Source organism: Conger conger, chromosome 5, assembly GCF_963514075.1.
Source record: "Conger conger chromosome 5, fConCon1.1, whole genome shotgun sequence".
Taxonomy (NCBI): domain Eukaryota; kingdom Metazoa; phylum Chordata; class Actinopteri; order Anguilliformes; family Congridae; genus Conger; species Conger conger.
The window spans coordinates 10,567,458-10,589,196 of record NC_083764.1 but is presented as its reverse complement, the minus strand read 5'-3'; the positions used below and the strand labels follow the sequence as shown (position 1 = coordinate 10,589,196).

Sequence of the window (21,739 nt, the reverse complement as noted above, 5' to 3'; positions counted from 1 at the left end):
AGACACTAGGTTTCCTTAACGAAGATGTATTTTGACACCGCTAACAGACCAAAGATGGCCGGGACTGTCTCTGCTCTTTGACTTGGGGTGCAAAAATAGCCCGGTCATAATTTAATTGGGGATGTATTCTCAAGAGTCTTTTCAACAGTTTGTCAATTGGATTATGTAATCGCCTGCTTGCACAATGGCAGCTTCGCCTTGGCTAAGCTGAGAGGAAGTCCTGGGAGCCTCTGGGTGTCGGAACCTGATGTCACCTTCAATAGAGGTGCCATGACCAGGCCTCTCTCATGACAAAAACATTCAACGGTGCGCCCGCACTGAAGGGTGGTGGGGGGGTGGGGGATACTTGCTCCTCCGTCGCCCATGACAACCAGCCTGAAACGCAATTACTGTAAGCCCTGCTTCCCAGGGCGATGAAGCTTGCACGAAGCTTGACGAGACCGTCGCTAATTTTGAGCAGACAATGATGTCGTAACACACAATTTTGAGCTGCTAACGTTACAGTAGGCAATTGTTTTCTGCAGAAGTGTCCAGGATGTCACAGGCCCTGTAAACCAAGGTGAGAAAGAGGCTCAAGGTGTCACAAAAGCAGCGCTGACTCACACGTAAGTGTGAAAAAGGACAATAACTGCAAACTGCAAATTGAATGAAGGTCCAATTTAATATTCATGCAGGTGATTATCATGTTATGTGTTTCTCCAGGCTAGTGTGGGGAAATGATCCAATGTACTGTGTCCACAGGGGACACGCAGCCTCAGTGCATCTGCACATCTTCTGATCCTTCGTTGTCAGTTCTCAGAGTTTCAAAGCTGTCAGATTTCCTCCTTAGATCACAAATCTCCTTCATGACTCAGTGCAGGTGGGGGGTTCAGAGTGTATGTGCACGCATATGTACTTTTGTGTGTGTGTGTGTGTGTGTGCGCACAAGTGTTTGTGTGTGAGTATGCTTCTGTGTGTGTGTGTGTGCCCATGTAAGCATTAGTATGTGCATGCTTGTGTAGCATTTGTCCATCTCTGTGTGCCTGTAGGTGTATGTGAACATTAGTGTGTGTGTGCGTGTGTGTGTGTGTGCGTCTGCGAGCATTAGCGTGCGTTTCCCCCCTCACCTTGATGCCCTCGATGCGGAAGCCCAGCGTGGCGGTGGAGCTGATGGTCTCTCTCCACTGCATGTAGCGTGGCTTGGTGACAGCCTGCTGTTGGTGCTCCTCCATGGTGGGTGCGTCGGGATCCACCTCGATCATCTTCTTATACATGTCACTCCTCAAGCTGGGCTTCTTCCTCGCCTTCGTCAGCTCCTCCTCCAGGTACGTTCTGCAGGGGCGGGTAAAGGAGGGGTAAATGTCTGTAACACTCCGGGCGTAGCGGGGGCTAGCTCGGCTAGCTCCCTTGTAAAAAGCATGGTAAAGTAGCAGGCCACCGTGACAACACTCCCTGATGACGTAACCCTGAAATGGAAAATAATGTTGTTGCCCTCGGCTGGGGAGGGGGGGGGGGGCATTTCGCTTTCAGCTGACTGGTAATGTGTTTCTCGAAGAAACGAGCAAGAGGCCAAGGTTCAAATCCCACTCGTTACACCGGCATTTGAACAGGAGAGCCAGAATAAGAAGGACTAGCACAGGGGTTTATCCGTAACTCACGTCCAGAAACACTGCCTAGCCAGGGCTGCAACTTGGGCTTACCTGAGCAGATGAGTGCCATCCACTATTTGTTCTGGCAAGCACAGTGTGAACTCACTCTAGATACCCATCTTATTTGTGTGTTGGCATGTGAAAACTAAAGGACATTTATGGTCATGGTGTGTTCAAAGCAAATCCTCTTATCAACAACCAAGGTACATTTTGGGTTATTTTTGTCATCAAAACACAGATGTTATTAAAAGTATCCAAATAAGAGAAAGATCTGTTTTATATACTCTTCGGAAAGAGGGGCCTTCTTTCATCAATCCCACTTACCCAGAATGCTCTTTGTTTTCTTGAGGCTCCAGAAACCCCTGAGCGATTACTCTTAAACGCAGAAAATAAGACTAGCCAGAAACGGTTTGTACCGCATTGTATTGTTTTGACAGGCCGGTTTAGACTTTCTTAATATCCTGACCATCTGGTTACCACTATATTTGTACATCGGTGCGACGATGTTCCGCAGAAGTCCAAAATGTACAAACATAGCCGGGCTAGCAATGAGGAAAACAACAGAATGAGCGATGAAGCCAGTGACCCCGTGCCTCAAGGTCTCTGCGCAGCAGAGCGGCGTGTAATCTGCTGAGCGCTGTGCGGATCCTGCAGCTAATCAGCCCGTCCTGCAGGACCCTCTTATTAATGAGACAGCACGCCTTCGATGGCTACGGTAAAACACTCAAGCATTGTAAATCAAACAGGGGCCTTGTAGCTGGCACGGCTCCAATGTAAACTCAGAGCCAGATTATGATGGGCCTAACAAATTGGGCTGTTAGGCGGCGTTGTAATAATTAACCAGGAGGACTGATATGGGCTTCCCAACATTTTCCAGGCGGGCGACGACTTTAAGACGGAAGTGTTCGTCTTCGTGTCAAGCTGGGTGAGTCCTTGCCCGCAATGATGGGGGCTTCGAGGTGGACACGGGGGTGCTGGGCCAGGGCTGGGCGTTTCGGGAAGAGCTAGAGACACGTAACACAGGGAGGGGTGCGACAAGTGCTGACATGACGCGAGGGTGGCCACTTCCATCACCCCAAAATGGAGGAAATTTAGCAGGATTGAGCAGAGCCAGAATAGCCCAATATCTCACCACATAGCTGAATGATTATATGTGATACTTTCCAGTAGCCTACATGTGTGCATTAACACAAAGGAGTTGTGTGAACGTAACAAACATGGCTAATGTTCTCACATTCATTTAACCAGTGAAATACCACATTTTCATTTGACACCACTTTCAACGAATACTTTCTTACACCACACGTTTCAAGGGAATGAAGATGGAGTTAAAAAATATGGATGATCTCAACAGGAGGACAACTGAGCGTCCTCCTTGAAGCTGCGCCATTGGACGGACAGGGTGTTTCAAAACCGGACTACCGGACCTAAAATGGCTGCTGCCCTACCTGACGCCCATCTTGCAGTCCATGACGCAGGGCAGGTCGAACTCGGCCAGGAGGTCGTCCATCTGGTTGTACTTCTCGCCGTCCTTCTCCACGTCGCCGTGGTAGGCGGGGACGTAGGGCCGGAGGACGTCCCTCATCAGCCAGTCCAGGCACCGCTGCTCACACTCGCAGTGCTTCTTCAGGATGCGCCCGTTAGCCCCCGCCTTGAAGCTTCCTGCGTCAACAGGAAGTACAGCCCTCAGGCCCTCTTCACAGAACCTCGCCCACTTCCTTCGCCCTGGCCTTAAACCGCAAGTCATCCCCTCCATGAATAAGGGCTTTGAGCTGCTTTTAGTGACCTGCCGACTCAACATAATGTCTCTTTAGAAAAGCCACCCACGTCATCTTTCCCATCTGCTTTTGATAGTACTGTCCGATCGGACATCTTGTTCAAATGCCCCACCCAATATGTAACACTCCCCTCACAGATATTTTTTTGGATTTTGGACTATACTGCTCAACATCACTGACCTCATTTTGAGAAGAGGCTTGAAACACAGGAATTTTAAAACAGTTCCATGCTGTTAAATCCAGCTATGCAAGCTTGACCAACTTGAAAATTCAGCAGGTCAAGCTGGCCATAAGCTGGTCTAACTGGGTATGAGTGGGTCTACCAGCATGTCCAAGCTGGTCATAATGCTGGTCTAGCTGGGTATGAGCTGATCAACCAGCTAGTGCAGGTAGTTTGTCTGAGCTACCAGCTGTTTCAAAGCATAATATGAGCTGTTAAAAACATGTCAACCTAGGAGCTGGTCTGAACTGGTCAACCAGCTAAACCACATTGAGCTGGGAACTGGTCTGAATTGGCCAACCAGCTTGGGCTGTTTTTTTTCGGCAGGGTTTATTTTCCCCAGTGGCTCCTGAGAATCTTAAGTACCTGCATGCCCTGCCAGCTGGATCCATGGGTACTTCTTCTTGAATGACATCACGAAGGGGGACCAGTGCACCATGTTCTTTATCTTCTTCCATGACTTATGCTGCAGGAGGAGAAACCACAATAAAGTCATGAGTACATGTTGTGTATATTTTTATTCCCTGATATGATATCCTCTGTTTACTTGATAAACATACACAGAGTGTTAGTAGAGAGTGCTGGAGTTGTCTTCCATTAAAAATAAACACAATAAAAGAAAACAAATGATTATGAATGCTTACCATGGAGCTGATCGCTGATGGTCATCTCCATACCACCCACTGTCTTTAGCATCACACTGACGGTAACACTTTAACACATACGGCCCTGGTAGTTCTGTTATTAATAGTCCTGACATATCTTCAAAAGCACTCTAGTTCTTACTGTCAGAACTGTGTTTGAAATACCATTGTTTTTACTATTGTTTTTCCCTGTTATACATCAAATATATCATAAGCACTGCCAAGTGCAAAAGCCTGAGAATTGCCAGTGATATGTCCATTACCTGCTGTTGAAATTAAAATGGGTCTTCAGATGAAGTAATTTAGCAGAAATAAAGGTACCAAAAGTGTCTAAAAAAGTACCTTTTTTGCTTGGAAAACATACTCGTGTTTGTACCCAGAGAACATTACTGTACTTCTGGGCTCCCTGAAGAACAAAAATGTACCTCCACTGTCACATTGTTTCTGAGAGTGTAAGGATTCAGGTCGGTTTGTAACTGTTTTTCAGGGTGCTGAAGTGAGATAAATGCAATGTTTGAAAGCAAAGAAACCCCCTCGTTGCTTTCTAAGGGAGTTTGAGCAGCCAAGTCACATCTGTGCATGAGCTTCCGTGCACTAACGCTGTGTTATTTTGTGGTGTGGCTTCCACGGTAACCAGACTTATTTGCATAACACAAGGGTATTCCACGACTGCCCAGCTGTGAGAAGACTCGAGTGCACAACAGTATCACAAAGTGCCTCAGCACAAACACACAGCACACACTGCATACTACAATAGTTTAATACTTTAATTATTCCATATTAATATTTCTCTCTTCAGTTTTGCAGCGATGTATAGTGTGTGTGTGTGTGTGTGTGTGTGTGTGTGTGCAAGTTGATAAAAGAAGAAAATGCTAATATCATGTTCTGTAGTTTCATGTTGAGAGGCACTCAACATTGCTTGTAGCACTGGAAAATGTTGCACTCATGTAGCAATATCGCAGGTTGCTTCTGCATTTGTGAAAACCTGTGTGTATGATGACGTCAGAGTCAGACCCTCATTTTTCTCAAATGACAGAACCGAAATAAACCCCTGGGCTTTACGTATTTATGTATTTCTTCTAGCTACCCATAAATCCTTTCTCTCTATCACTTACAGATGTACTGTAACATAACCAGCGATGAAGTCATTCGTATTCTGTGATACACACACACACACACACACACACACATTCTGAGCAGCTATCGATGCAGAAATGCCTCCAGATGGCAAGATTTAGAAGTGAGTCAGGTTAGCACATGCCTCTGACTCGCAAGGACTTAATGCTCAGAGGGTGAAATCTTTGCGTTTTTCCGGGCCTCTTTCCTTTAAGAGTGGATAGAAGCTTGGCGAGAGCGGAATGAGATATGGCACTTGTTATTAAAGTGCTACACAGCTGGTTTTTCTTCATCTTTGAGTTCATCTTGATCGTTGATAAGCGCAACAATGGCTTGCTGCCTCTTGTTACGCTCATGTTTACTGGGGTGAAATCTGATGTAAAAGGAATGCTCTCCAGGATTAAATGCATTTTTCACATAGTGCCAATTTATCTTTACAAAATCAAGGTTTTAGATGAATGAGCTTGCTTAACTTACAAAAAGCAATATCGCTCCTCTGCTGCCCGTTCAGATGACATAAACCACCACCAGCGGCACACAGCAAGCATTTTCACTCCCCGCTTCTGGCAAGAGAAATGTGTCGCCTCTCTAAAACGCTTTCACAAGCAAGCAGCCCCGAAGGACACAAGATAAATCAGCGGAAACACAGCGACACAGAAAACAGCATTTCCAGCTTCTTGCTTGTTTTGATTGCATCAGCTCTTTATATATACATGTATTTTTTTACAACCACTACTGGGTTTTTTTATTGTTGTTTTGTTTTGAGTTGTTGGGATCGATCTCCCCCAGTGGCAGTGCGACGTGATTAACACAATTTGTGTTTCTGTTCCAGTTCAGCTCCTCTCTCCAGAGCAGCACAGTGTTATTCTGTTTCCCCGGAGTAGGTCCTCTTTATTTTTCCACACTGGCACCGAGAGCGCATTCTTTATTTCTGGTCACTCTGAGATCGGCGAGGGGTTTCCCTTAGTTACCCCAGTGCTTTCCCAAACAGGGGAAGCCTTTCTCAAAAGTGACACGGAGCCAGTGGCCAGCTCTCGAACCCGAGGCCTGCGATAAGCATCGGAATGCCAGCAGTGGATCGTGTCATTCACTGGGGCTGAGTTACTGCTCCGGCCTTAGACTCCCGGTCTAAGGAATGCAATCATCGACATGCAGTGCCATTACTTTAATCTCACATTCATTAAGCCCAGTAATGCCAAGCGTCCAGCATTTTGGCTCAAGCGTTAGGCATATGGCAGCCTTGTGGTTGCCTGCCCCCTGGCCTCATTGATATGGCACGATAAGACAAAAGTCTGTGTGTGTGTGCGTGTGTGTGTGTGTGTCTGTGTGAGAGCGAGAGTGAAAGAAAGAGAGAGAGAGCAAGCAACAGGGGAGAGAGAGAGGTTTATTTATTTTCTAAAAATATAATTTTCCCGTAAACCTCATGATATAGAAAACAAGAGCCAAATCAAGAAAAAATACGTAGATGAGCTACTGTAGGTGACTATCTCTATGTGCGCTTGGACACGCACGGCAGATCAACACCTGATTTCTTTTTTTAGAGAAGCGCTGCAGTTGCAGTAAAAACCTGACCTCGCAGGCACACAAAAGGCACTAATGACTATCTCTGTGCGTTTTTTCCAATCACGTGGCCCTTTGTTCTGCTCCGTTGGAGGGAGAAGCCATGGCTTTGGCTTCGGCGCGGAGGGGAGGGGAACGGCGGGGTCCTGGCGGGCGGGGGAGACCTTCACACTCGGGCGTCTGGAAGGCTGCCCGCTGCCCCCCCCCCCTCCCCCCCCGGCTCCCGCGAGCACGCGGCCCAGCCGACCCTGCAGACACGTGGTGGAAACTCGCTGATCCGTGAGAGGGGGTTACCCCAGCCTCTCAGGGAGGACCAGGGCCCGGGCATCGCTTAAGATCCTCCCTCCTTCATCTGTTTCTGCGTCCTTCTCCTTCCCCGTCGCTGGCTCCAGTCCTGACGGGTCAGGAGGGGGGAGGACGTTTCTGTACCAGCAGCGACCGGGGACTACAGCGTGGAAAATTTGCCATGTTGGCTAAACTGGCACAGTTACAGAAATGCTCATCAATGTGCACTGTCCCAGTACAAATACACTGAATGAAGTAAGAGTAAAGTGAACATGGAGCGGTGTAGATCCCCCAGGAAACTTTTTGATCTTAAGATTTCCATTTTTCCAGGATTAATCATTGCATCAGAAGTGGAATTTGTCAGTTGCAATTCACACAGATTTTAATACTTGCATCACATTGGTCTGATATTACTGGGGATGTGGCCATAATGAAGCTCCACTAAGGATCAATAATAGCTTATAGGTATGGCTTTCCTTCTTTTACAGTAAATTTGGCTCAAATAGGTACGGGATTAAATAATACTAATTTAAACATAAAAATCTATGAGGAACTGGTCCAACAGCTTGCTGGCATGCATGTACTCCAAAATAATAAGTACCACACTTAATTCCAAATCCACACAACTTTAAGGCTGACCAAGACCCCAGTCAGGTAAATATATATTCTTAAGATGTTAACTTAATTAAAATAAATGAGGCTTTCTTACTGCCTTTGTTTTGACATGAATGAGTTCCCAAAAGTCTAAAAGAGTTAAAGAAACCACTCTGAATAGAAACCATATGAGTAAAGATTATTCTGACATATTCTCATACCCATTAATCATTATGTAACATTAAAATTCTTCAGAAGTATTATCGTGATATTAGCCATTCTAAGAAATCTGAATTTGATTATACCATACGAGGAAAACCTCACCATGATAATAAACCCTTTGATTCTTTGCCAAACAATTTCCATCAAAACTTGTCAGTATTCAACTCATTGCTCACAAGTCAAAGCTAGTGGAAAAGTCAGTTCCATTTTCCAAAGACAAATCTATTTCATATTTACATAAAGGCAAAAGGTACACCACGATCTTCTGGCCTGTCCTTAAGTCAAATAAACAGTGATAAAAATTCCACTGATTTGCTTAGGAAAATCTGTCCAGATTTGCACTTCAGTCATGTGGCTAGCTCATTCTTGGATCCAGCCCCTTGCAGAAGGCAGTCAAACACTTCTTCCGTGATTTAATTATGGATCTATGACTAATACAACTGTTCACAAAGGCCATCTTTTGGGAGAAGTAACAAAACCCTGCTGAGAAAAATAGCTTAAGCTAGGTTTTGAAACGGCTGGTAGCTGGTTGACTAGTTAGACCAGCTCTATACTCAACATGGTTTGACCAGCTCAAGATATGCTGGTAGCTGGTATTTCAAGCTGGTCAAAGCTGGATTTTACACCAGGGAAATTATCTTTGTCAGCTTGATCCATATATTTCACAACACAACCTTTCGTCATTGTCAGTGCCTTCGGTCAGAACATGTAGAATAACTGTCTTCCCGCTGTTTTAAAAACATGCCATTCACACCGGTGCGTTTGCGCTCTGATTTCACAGCTTAAAAGTAAATTGCTCGTCTCTGTCCTTAAAGACTCGGTAGTCGAGCTCCTGGTTTATCTCACGGCGTCGGCTTTGACGCGAAACAGAATCGCCCTAGACAGCCTGACGTTTCGCTGCGAGCGCTTAAAAATGAATTAGTCTCGGCACCACACCGACACTGGGCAACGGAGACGGGTTTAACAGGAGGGCGACAGGATGAGGAAAGCTTGCGTGGAGTGAGATATCTAAACACAGGTGAGTGTAGGAGAAACGGGCTAACGTTACAAGAACACCGGGTGAGAAGAGTGTTGGACCGCTATTACTGAAGGTCTACTGACAGACAGCTGGCAGAGCTAGCAGCCACAGCTAGGTTTTAAGAGCACACAGCAGATGGAGACTACAACCGACAGGGAAACAAGGTCAGCGTAGCTTGAATGTTTATATGAGATAGTAAAGCACATTGGCAGAGCACCGACCAAGTGTCCTTGGCTCTGATGTGACAAATGCCTGTTTACAAACATGTGTCAGCGCTAAATGACAAGGAACTTTTGTATTAGCCACTCTAGCCAGAAATGCAAATACGTCCACCGATTTATCAAACATCTCCAGACTTGTCCAGCTATTCTTTGCTACTCGGGTCTACATGAGTATGTGACCTGTAAGCTCAGCACATTCATGGCACAGAAGGAAGGTACAGATACAGAGAAAGGAGCGACAACCTTCTATCAAACAGCCTACAGCAAAATCAAAGGCCAAGTCCAATTTACCTGCAGCTCCCAGAGGACGAGCAAGACAGACTCGGTCAAGTGACACAGCACAGGAAAGACATATCTCCAGATGTTAGAAGCCAGAGATGACATGGCTGGACTGGGTGCAAGACACTAGTCCGGCTAAGACTGGCCACAAGACAGGGACTGGGAAGGATGCTAAAACAACCACAACAGGCAAGGCTCATTTGTTTTCAACCAAACTGGAAGAATGGGGGGGGAGTTGGAAAAAAAACCTCAAAATCAAGCAATGCAAATGTTGGCAAGGCCTTTGGGAGTGAGTGTCCCAGACAACCTCTCCCCCCGCGGCTGCGACAGCGTCTCCCGCTGGCAGACGCGCTTGCCGGCCCAACCCTGAGGGATGCAAATGCGCTCTGTTCTCGGATGCGTTTCGGGAGCGAAACCCCGGGCCCGGAGGAAATGACATGCTGCCACAACGAAAGCGCCGGGAAATTAAATACGGGCCTGTCTCGAATGCAGAAGAGAGAACTATGGATACTATAGGTGTCATTTCTTGAAACAAGGGAAGAAACAGGTTATAGGACCTTATAGAAACAGTGTGCAGTGAAATGGAGATGGAGAATGTAAATTACTTAGAAGACTCGCTTTCTTTTCAGCATCTGGAGACGTTTTGATTGTTTTTTTTAATCTTATCAATTTCAGCTTTCAGCTGCATACCCTATGCAATTAAACCCTGGACAGATCAATTTGTAATGATTTTTTTAAATGTAATAGATCTATTACATAAAAAATACATGAAAGCATGAGGTCTAGACATTCACTCGTATTTTGAGAACTGTAGTACATCACGCTATACAGTACACAGTATACAGTATATCAGAAATAAAACATATGTTATCAAATAAAAAAGTAAAACTACAGCAGCAAGATGTCTCATCAAACACGGCATTCATTGAGAAATGTGAGGTTTTACAAGGCGATCTCTCGTTCAACATGCCAAAGACAGGTAAAATTTTGTGGTCAGGAAAGCAAAACTAGGCCTAGAATTCCTCATCAGAGAAAGATTCCACAGACCAGGAACTACTTTAAGTCTTCATTTCAGTAAACTGTCACAAAATGGCCGACGGTCAGGGCAGGTTTCACTGTCTATTTTCCTCTCTAAAATGTGCTTTATTGTTAGTCAGTTTGAGTTTCAGGTGACTTATACCAATTTCCTGATGATGGCAGCCCTCCAGCCAAAAATTCCAATGTTTATAATACGGATTAAATAAATATATTTTTATTCGAACTGTCGAAGCGAGTGCTGCGCTTTCTTCCCATTCTACTCTTCATAGGTGCGAGTTCCAGAAACTGTATCTTAAAAACAAGACTTCAAAACTGAACACAAGCAACAGATAAAGTGGCAGACATTCAAACTGAAAGGTACTCAAATCACTCCATCGCACTCAAAATGATCATTGTGCACGAGTTGCGCTGAAAATTATCTGTACATCTGGCAGCCATTCAGACTCATTGTGACTGCAGACCCATTTTGCCTCTGAAGATAGTCGAAGGCTCTTACATGCAACAGCCAGCTTCACAGCGGTTAAGAAGATTAGCGGTGACTGGATTCATATCTGCTGCAGTTCAGTGCCACCAGTCCCATCTAAAACCACAATAGTTTCCTACTATAGTCTGAACTGCTGCGCACTCCTGGGATTCAACCCCCATGCGCTGTCACATGTGAGCCGGCTTTCTCTCACTGCGGTGGTATCCTAGCGTAGCATTGCTATTTTTACTCGAATGCTTATTTCAGGCTTCAATCAAATTACCTGGGAGGTGAGAAGTGTCTGCGGAGCCCAGAGCTATTGTTTCACACGTAGGCTTGGAGTTAGACACACTTTGGCCTCCACTTTAAATTTAAATGTTACTATTTGTGAAGAGAAATGATTTGCCCGTCATAGTAAGTCAATCAACAATTGAACCCTGGCCTTATCTTTCATGAATGTCTTCAGTGTATTTCAACTGTAGCACTATGAATTTTGACCTCATTGAATTTTAGCTGTAACATACATACAATACACAGAGACTGTGGCAATAATGGGGAATTGTATGTTAGTCGGTACAGTATAAAACAATGTGGCGTAAACTAGCATCGTAAAGTGATCGATCCGTGACCGATTCCATAACTCTTAAATGTCACCATCTGTACTGTATTTTCACCATCTGTGGTGCCATCTGGAACTGCTTCATATTTAACACGTATGTGACATATGTTTTCCCAGTGTATCTGAAATATTTTGCTTTGAAATAGATTAAAGCCATTTTCTATGAATGGTCATTTGCTTCCACCATGCATCCAAGAAATTCTAAAATGAATTGATACAAAATATTTGCCTTTTTGGTACCTGATTCCAAGTTAATACAATATTGAAAAACAACAAAAAGTGAATAGGAAAAACAACAGGACAAAGTAATAAAGAACAAAGTTCAGGGGAATGATCAGTGTATTGCGGTCCTACATAAGCATGCTTTACATCCGTGTAGTAATGTACCGCCATGACCTTCTACACTCATAGTCAAAGAAAAACAACTCATTACCAGCATATATGTCAGATCCTGGCTTACTCAACCCTCGATCACTCTAGGGCTAACAATCAGACTTACAGTAAAAGATCAGTCGACCAGACCGGGCTACAAAATAAACATTGCCCATTGTTTCGGTAATGTGTAGATCGCTATCTCAAGGATGCAATGTGTTGTGTTCGAAATGATTAATTGAAAATTTCCTGAAAACGAAAGAAAGAGCGGAACAATAGCGGTTATGAGCAACAGCAGCCGCCGCGTCCAGGACAGCTGCAGGCTGACGTGCTCAGTGACAAGGACCGGAGAGTGACCGAGGCAGCCCTCTTCCGGACAGCCGCCATTCTCCGCGGCCGCTATCAATAGCCCCAAGGGTTCTTAAATTAGGACCGGAAGAGGCAGCGCCATATCGCGGGGAGAGCACGAAACCTCAGCCCGGCGTGCTATTGTTCTGATAAAACTGCAGCTTTCTAAATTCAGCAGGAGGAAAGGGATGCCGCACTTTTAAAGCGACTCCTTAACCTCACTGGTGTTGTTAAAGTTTCCACTGAGCGCCGAGGGAGGAAGTGGTTTTTTTTAAACCCTTGAGAGGAACCTCTCGGAGACAGGAAAGCGGCAGTGCGCGGCGACAGTATTTTCCACATCTGCGACGCGTAGTAATGCCGGAGAGATGAAGAGGGCAAGGCTTGCACCGCCAGTTGACTAATAAGACACTGCGTCTGTGTTTGTGACCGTCTGTGGGAGAGCTGTCTGGTTCGATTTGTCTGTCTTACTCTGACCTTTTAGGGGGTTGGTTATCAATGCGGGCGATTGACAGAAACCAAAAACCTGATTTCACCTTAAAAAAGTGTCTGTGAAAGAAAATAACTTGTAAGGCGACACATAGCCTTTTTAGTTTTAGATACACGTTAGAGTGTCTCGCTCAGGTCTGCGCAGTGTCAAGCCTTCTCATCATCTCATCTCATCTCACCAACAAAGCTACCTTTGACAAGAAATGGCTTTATGGTATTAACTGGAACAAAAACTCTACACAATACCCCGTCACCCGTGTTGCAAGAATGAGCTCAAATACCCTTTAAAAAGAGTCTTAACAAAAACCAAAAACAATTTATGCAAGACTCAAATGAAATGGCATCAGCTCAGAACAACATGACACTGACTGGACACTGCATTACAGTAAACTGCATTAACAGTGTATCACCAGTGCACTGCATTAACAGTGTATCAGCAGTGCACTGCATTAGCAGTGCATCAGCAGTGCACTGCATTCCAGGAAATGATAGCACTGCGATTTGTGTCCCCTGGAGGGGAAAAAAACTACTATTTTCAGGAAAACTTCAGGAGTAAAGTTAAGATAAGTGTGCAAAGCACATGCCATTTGGGCAGCCTTGATCTCACTGATTGTTACACTGTATGTCCAAGCTAATAAAGAGTTCCACATACATTTGTTCCTCCTCCCAGGGGCTGAATATTCAAAATATTCCAACCTGAGTTCTGCCTGAATGGCGGTCCTCCCTAAGGATTATCAGGCTTTGGACTGCCTGGCACCGGAGCATAGGATTAGGATCAGCTCAGAGACTTTTAGCCTCCAGATTTGTAGGAATATGAAATCCTCGCAGGTATGTAACACTGTTTGCAACACTTGTCTTGAAGTCCTCTCTGAAACACCTGCTGACAAGAACATTCTGCTTTCTACCCTTGTGACTGGCTTACAGGTGAGAGCCAGACTCACACCCAAGTGGGAATGGAGTTACTGCACTCAGAAAAAACACTGGGACAGCACATAAGGCAGGGAGGGAGAGAGAAAGAGAGAGAGAGAGAGAGAGAGAGAGAGAGAGAGAGACAGAGAGGGGGGAGAGAGAGAAAGAGAGAGAGAGACATTTTTTACTTTTAAAAACCCTTTAATTAAGTGTCAAACAAGTCATACCAAATGATATTGTGAGAGAGAGAAAGAGAGTGTGATATAGAGAAAGAGAGAGTGTGAGAGAGCATCAGACTCTGTGTGCATGAGAGAGAGAGAGAGAGAGAGAGAGTGAGAGAGAGCGAGAGAGAGAGAGAGAGAGAGAGAGAGGGAAAATGTAAACGTGGGTGGCATCATGCAGCACAAGACCTGAATCAGGTCATTTCAGGTGTTTCAAGGCCATTGGCACACAGCAGTCTCAGGTTTTCACCCTTGTACTATACCAGGTACCAGGTACTTAGCCAGGGTTCTCTGCAGCCCTGGAACATACACTGTAGGGCAGTTCAGTTTGTGGGAAATACTGCACATGCAGCCAAGCATAAAATACCAATAGCAAATATCAAATTTCAGAATCATGTTTGTGTTACTCAATGTGAATGAGTCGGTCTATGTACATGTGCATATACACATTCATAGAGAGCATTACAATATAATGGACACACTGTACACACTCATTTAGCAGGCATACTGTATATAAAGTAACACTCAGAAAGTCAGAATGGGGTTAAAATGGGGAAGCAACAAGCCCCTTGAGAAATGCTAATTATGTTCCGTGGAGAACCGTAGTAAACAAAAACAAATTAAGAGCTCACTGGTAGTTCCCCCCTGTCCTTCGCTATCAGAGTTTCTGCACTGCAATGGGTCTGCCTCAGCGAAAAAAAAAAAAAAAGCGCACATCCTGTCTCATGCATATGAAACGGCTCCCTCCACCAGCAACTCTCTCAAACACAGAGCCCCAGCTGTTTGAACCAGGCCCCGCTTGACGTCAGCTTGTCTCCTGGCAACAGCCTACCACAGGGGTGTTACATTTTCCATTGCACTTCGCCTTCACATTCTCTAGCTAGAGAACGCAAACTTTTGGGCCGAAAAATACAGCCCTCGCTGGCTGCAGGCTGGAGGATAAATACGGTAGACACAGAAATAAAACTGTTAATTCACCATACACCACGTGATAAGATTAAGACAGCCCTCCTTGTTCCCCATGACAGAAGCAATTGGTAATGCCTCGTACTTCAATTGCCTTGTCAGGCACTTAGTGTCAAGGCCCAGGGGAAAGTATTACCAGTTCAATTCACGTAATTAATAGCTTAATTACCTCATTAATGGGTTACCGTTATGGGAAACTGAGTATCAGGAGTGATGGAGTTAATTCAGCTGTTAATCCACTTAACAATGTTTGCATGTGCAGATGAATTCCATTAGACGTGGCAATCATAAAAGTGTTTTCATTCAGTCCTGCCTGCCTTTGTAAATGCTAGGTTATGAGCCCGTTAGAATGAAATTCTGTGATTTCGGAAACGTAAATTCCTTGGTGAATGATTAACATGGAAGGACTTCACGTTATCTGAAGTCATTATGTCATGTTTGGGCATGTAAGCTCTGGCAACAAATCACCTTAGTCCTTCAAAGCCTTTTTTGGCACCCCTTTAGCACGTTAGCTTCGGTTCAAAGGAAGATCTTTCAAGTGTAACCGTGAAACATATCTACTGTCTAGGTACAAGCAATCTCATTCCCATGAACATCCTTTCACAATGTGCGTCAGCTACGTCACACAGAAAGAAAGGTTTTTCGATGTTTTATCCTCCAGAGGAGGACTGGCAGACACAAACCCCCTCCCCATCCACAGAGCACAGGCTTCTGACACGTGGGCTACATGAAGCTACAGGGCAAAGCATGTGCGCTCCATACTTTATTACGCATTTCACACGGTATGCATTCTAAACTCAGTTTAAGTAGTAAAGCTGGATCAAAACATTACTTATTTAGGTGCTGGTAAAATCTGGAAACACCGCTTCAAGTCAGTGTGAATTTTTCCATGAAACAACCTAATCATCTTAATCAAAAACATACAATCATATGACAGATTTTTTTTTCTTTTTCTGAGTAAGTAGACAGTAGACACACACACAGCACTAAGCAGTGAGCTTCTGTATGAACATGTTGCTCCACGTTTGTTAGCGTGGAGACTGGCATGTCTCTTCTCTGTTACACAGCTTTACTGAGCATACTCTGTAGAATTGTAAATCACTTTTTAAACATATTCACTTTAGCTTCTGTATCTTACATAAATCATCCCGTATTTACATATTTATGGTGCAGGTCCAACCTACAGGTCCAACTAACATAGAGTAGGGATATTGCACAACAAAAATACTGTTCTCTGCTACTTCTATTGCACCTAAATATTATGTCCCATAACCAGCTGCTTTAATATATTACTTAAGGTGAATTCCTAGTTACCAAGGGGTATTTTAATGTGCTTTCTCTTCAATTCGAGAATGAAAGGTTTATCTAGGACGGCCAGTTTTTCGCCGCTCTTGCATACAAAAGGTCAGCAATAAAAAAAAACAACGCCGCATTCTGCTATTACAAGTAAATCTGCAGTTTAGTGCTCGATTCAAGGAAAATAGACAGTTTTTTTTCATTAATGGACATTAAACTGTGTGTAAGGAAAATAAAAACAATGCCATGTAGTTAATTGTTCAGTGGTTCTGGAAGCACTGCTGCTTTCCGAGGAAAATTTCAAGATGTGTAACAGCTCAAGGGTCAAGACAAAACATCTTTACTCCAGCTTCCTGGCACCCACCGCACCCTAAACAAGTGTCTGAACAATGGAGTCCGACGCTGCGGCCGTGATAACGCCTCCCTCGCCCTAAACAACATCCTGTCAGTTCTAATAGCCAAAGGAAGGCCGCATCAGTCAAACTGCCCACATCGTCTTACCCATATGGCAGTGTCACCGGCTGGCTGGAATTAACATGCGCAACCGTCCACAAAACAAAGAACAACAAGCACCGGACATGCAGCCAGATAAAGCTCTTAAAGCAACACAGCATTCCCAGTCAGGGCACGCGGGGGAAGCCCAAATTCATAGCAGCAGAAACTCATGAAAGTGACGTTAATTCTGAGCAGTGGCCTCCGTTCCCAGAGAGCCGAACATTGTTTTCTTGAAACTTTAATATCGGCCACCAATTCAAACCCAAGAAGCCACATCAGGGCGAGTTAACTGATATATTGCTATAATTGATCAATTGAGTGCAGAATACAAAAAGTAAAATAGTCTTTGACTCTCAAGTACCAGGGCAGCAGATCCTTGAAAAACTACCTTTAAAGCCTCACAAACAACAGAACGCAAATAGCCGATAGCGTGCCGCAAGGGCAGCCCAAAAGCAAGAGTACCTGTTTGATTAAGTTAGTAACACGAGCATCAGTTTGACAGCACGCGACAGGAGATTCATGTCTCTAACCTTACTGCCTTGCAGGGTGATTTTGGTTTTGCAACAAATAAAGAAACAGAGAAGAGCCAAAACCACAGTGTTGCCTGCAGCAGGTCTGCACGGGTTACAATTGTTATTGGGTCTTACGGCAGGTTACCACAGGACTGCAAACTTGCAGTCTCTCTCTCTCGCAGTCACTGAGAACTTTATTGTGAGTACTGCAGAGTATATATTTTACCAATCTCCAGGTCACAAGTAGAGCTCATTAGCAACTGTATGCATTAAAATGTTCACTTGTTCACTAATTACAGAAAAAAAACGACTAGTTTTAGGTTTTAACGGTGAGCGGGAAAGTCCAAACTTTGTTGTTTATTTGTGCCAGAAAGACCCCTTTAAAACCGCCATGGCAGACACCCTGCCAAATATAGGATAAGAGAGGTCTGTGTGGTGCAGCCTGTGGGTTTTTCATCCAGAATGTGGCCCGTCACTAAAAAATTGTGTCAGACTGTGGATGAGGCAGGTAGACTACATGCAGGGCACTCACCTCAAATGCTAGTCTCACCTCCCCTTATGTGTTTTTTAGTGCACTTTCTCTCTCTCTCTCTCTCTCTCTACCTCTGTCTCTGTCTCTCTAGAGCACTTCTGAGGGGCACTTCCCTTCACCTGATTAACACAGGAAAAGGAGACACCATTAGATGATATGAGACAGCACGTCGCTGTCGAGCAGTGGGGGGGGGGGGGGGGGGTTTGGAGAAGGTCGCATTTCGGAACAGGCTCACCTTTGCTTCTTCTTAACGCGGTGACCGCGATCGAAGAGAGAGGGTCATCAGGAGCATTCTGAGTAAACAACACTAAACCTTGAGTAAACTTTGACTGCTGTGTCCTTCAAAGGTATTCTTGCTTTGTCTTTCTGTTTTTTAATATACACCACTTGCCCAGAAACGCAGCGTTCACATTAATCTTTGAGAAAAGATAGAAAGGTCAATTCAGTGCGGTTTTCAGAAGACCAGAGAGCTACTGTCTCAATGCAAATGCAAAAGAATCGCCTGGCTACAGTCAAAGGTATCTGTCCAAAATTGGGAGTGCACCCACAGTGATCGAAGTCTCTTCTTCCAAACCCCCAACCCCAATTCAGACCCTAAACTGGTTCCGGAACAAAGACAACTAATGTGCCCCTTAACATTACCACAAGTGGTCCCTTGAAGCCGAGAGAACTCTGGGATAGTAACTGATTCCATGAAATAAAATGGTTTCCCAAATGTCAGCACGCTGTGTGTCACATGCACAACATCCCTGCTGAAAAAAAACAGCTCAAGCTATGTTTTGAAACAGCTGGTAACTAGTCATTTCAAGCTGGTCATAGCTGGATTTTACACCAGGGATGGGCAAGTTTGCCTTTGGGTATATCACAGATTGATTGATTGCATCTATTTGATAATCATCATTACAAGAGGAAGTTCAAGTTCAAGCAAGATCATCATCAAGTCCCAATCTAACAAAACTATCAACGATAACTCAAAAAAGCTAAAAAGGCATATTTCCATTGTGGTCCTTAAAGTGTTGGGGAATACCACCATATAATGCCTCTATTATCTGGGCTCAGCAACATACACCTACAGAGGGCATTTCTGTTCCTCTTTAAAACAAAAGCAACAGAGAATGTGTCAGTATCTCAGAGACGCATAGAGGAAGCATGGTGCACTCCATGATGCATTCACATAACCCTCACACAATCCATCCATGACAGAGATTTAAGAGAGAAGGAGCTGGGTATTAAGCAAATTAACAAAGTAAAGTAGTTATATTACCTTACCAAATGCTGTTAACAGCGGTCCATCCTAAAGAGCAGGCCTTTAGGAAGTCTCCCCCAGTCACTGATAATTGTGTTATCTTGGTGGAGAGTACATGGCGATGTGGATACATATACGGCATTTAGGTAAAATGTGTTGTGACTCAGTGCTGCAGAGTATATATTTGACAAATCACCATTAAAATGTTCACAGGTGCTAATTACAGGGGGAAAAAAATAGTTTTAGGTTTGAACGGTGAGTGGGAAAGTCCAAACTTTGTTGTTGATTTGTGCCAGAAAGAACATTTTAAACCCACCGCGGTAAACACCCTGCCAAATATAGGATAAGGGATGTCTGTGTGGGTTTGCTGCCATTGGTTGCCTGGCCTACCTCATCCAAAATGTGGGCCGTCACTGAGAAACTGTGTGGAGACTGTGGATGCGGCCAGGTAGATTATGTGCCGGGCACTCACCTCGAAAGCTAGTCTCACCTCCCCTCGTGTCTTTATTAGTGCGCCTAATAAACCACCCTGTGGGGGAACTCTTTTTCTTTCACGAGATGCCCAAAACATTTCAACTGCAGGTGCAGCTTTCAATTTATTTCAGTAAATACCCTCATCCAAGTGGGGGTATATATTATATTTAATGAAGATTTTACTTTCCCTGTCTCTTTTTCCGACTAAAGTGGTAACTTACAACTCTAAGCCACTTTCCTGAAATACAACAATTATACCCATTATTGTTCCTGAGATGAGGGATGAATGCAGGAATTTGCCTTTTGGAAAGATTCCCCCATGAATGTGTTCATCATCCTACATATCACTCCACCCACCACCTGGAAAATGGGCTGAATTTATTAAAGATAAACACATAAAACACTACCATTAAATAAATAAAAAAATGGCCAATTGAAGACGGAAGGAATTTAAGTGCTCGCTTGTGTAAACACACGATAAAACTAGTCGCCAGATGTGGCCACAGTCTGGTCTTGTCTCAAGTCTCGTTTTCTCTCTCTCTGTCTCTATCTCTCTCTCTCTTTCTCTCAACCTAGATCTCCTCCTTTTCTTCGCAATGTAAACCTGGCTGACTTGTTTCATGTCCGTTAACTACCCTGCCTTAGACTGCAGAAGGCATGTCAGGACATTAAATCAACTGTGAGCTCTGCAGAATTATTAACAGTGCATGTTGCACTAGGCCACAGACTCATCCATCCAGAAATGTTGTGTTCCAAATCAGATTATTTCACAGCCGGGAACTAAAGCCGCACGGACTACACAAGATCCTGTGCACATTCGGTAATCCTATAGGTCGTCACAGACTGGGGTGCTTTTCAGAGCACAGCCACTGCCAAAAAGAGGATGGAAAGCAAACTGAGGCTAGGAAAAGACTAGGAAAGAATTCCTCTGAACTGGCAAATTATGCAGCAGAAAGGAACAGGCTAAAAAAGGCCTTGAGTTGGGGTGGGTGGGGGGTGGAAGGGGGAGAGGTGGGTTTGACACGGCTGGCCTTGGCAGAAAATATCTCTCCTGTAAAGAACTGTAAGAAAGAAAAGTAGCGCCTATAATGTTGCCTTTAACCTTATTAGTACACGTTATTCCGGAGATACCCTCTCAAAAAGGATGTGTTCAACATAAAAATGTATTACAAAGGAAGACTTTTTAACACAGATTGGGTTGAAAGTAACACAAACTCTGTTGTCCTTAACTACGCATGGAGGTGCGCTGAAAAAGGACACGTATTGTTTTAAAGTGTACTTGCGATGCCCCTGAAACTTTCAACAAGCCACGGTCTTATTCAGGCAGGCATAGATGCCATTGCAATTTCATTTTCTTCAGCATTTATTTATTTTTTGTTTTTGATGCTGAAAAGCCGTATCCAATCGTGCACAGTCTCCTGGAACAGATACATTATGGCTTTCAGCTTACTGTCCCCAGCTGGGAGTAGTAGCCTACGTCAATTGGGGAAAGGTCTACGCTGTGCCTGAGCTGCAGCTACAGGACTCCTCTGTTTCAGACCTCCCTCCGCACCCTGGGGATATAGACCCATAAACAGAGCCAGGGCTTCCAGCTACAGCTCCTGCTGAAGCGACAAAGCCCTTTCTGACGCAAATCAGCTGGCATGTACAACAGCATTCTTTAAAAAAAAAAGAACAGTTCCGTCCACTTTTAGCTCGAGGCTAGCTGTCAGTATTGACATGGCAAATTTGCAGAATTATTGTAATTGCGACAATAATGAGTTGTTTGCTGAGTTGTTTACTCAGTTTTATTGTTTTTCCCCGCTGTGGTTCAAAGGTCACATGAAATGGGATCACATGAGGGTCTTGGCAGAGCTGCTCAGTGGCATATGAAGGGCCGTATTCAGTGTCTCCCTCCCTGGTGTCCTTGTGACATCACAGATGCGTCACACCACAATTTTCCAGCTTTTTTTCTTTTTTGTTCCAGACAGTGGTGAACACAGTGGTTTCTACAGCTCACCAACGGCCATACTGGGATTTGTTCCAAAAGGCAAATATTGAAACGCTGGTCAAGATGACGCTCCAGTAACGGGTTTCCACTGGACTGAGGCCAACACGAGTTTCAGCAAAGGCTGGCTAACGCAGAGCCGCACAAATGCCTTTTTATTGCTCCGATGACTCATCAGCACACAACATTGCGCTGAATGCTAGCATTCGG

General features: G+C 44.5%; 1 protein-coding gene across 2 annotated transcripts in view; it reads right to left on the bottom strand.

Annotated features, from left to right (window-relative positions):
* itpkb (inositol-trisphosphate 3-kinase B) overlaps nt 1–21,739 on the bottom strand; it is a 33,231-nt gene that overhangs the window by 5,060 nt on the left and 6,432 nt on the right. For both annotated transcript variants that reach the window (XM_061243210.1, XM_061243211.1), the window contains exons 3-5: nt 3,993–4,092; nt 3,077–3,290; nt 1,107–1,311 (exon numbers count right to left, since the gene is read on the bottom strand). In XM_061243210.1, coding sequence (XP_061099194.1) covers nt 1,107–1,311; nt 3,077–3,290; nt 3,993–4,092 — 519 coding nt within the window. The remainder of the gene's footprint in view (nt 1–1,106; nt 1,312–3,076; nt 3,291–3,992; nt 4,093–21,739) is intronic.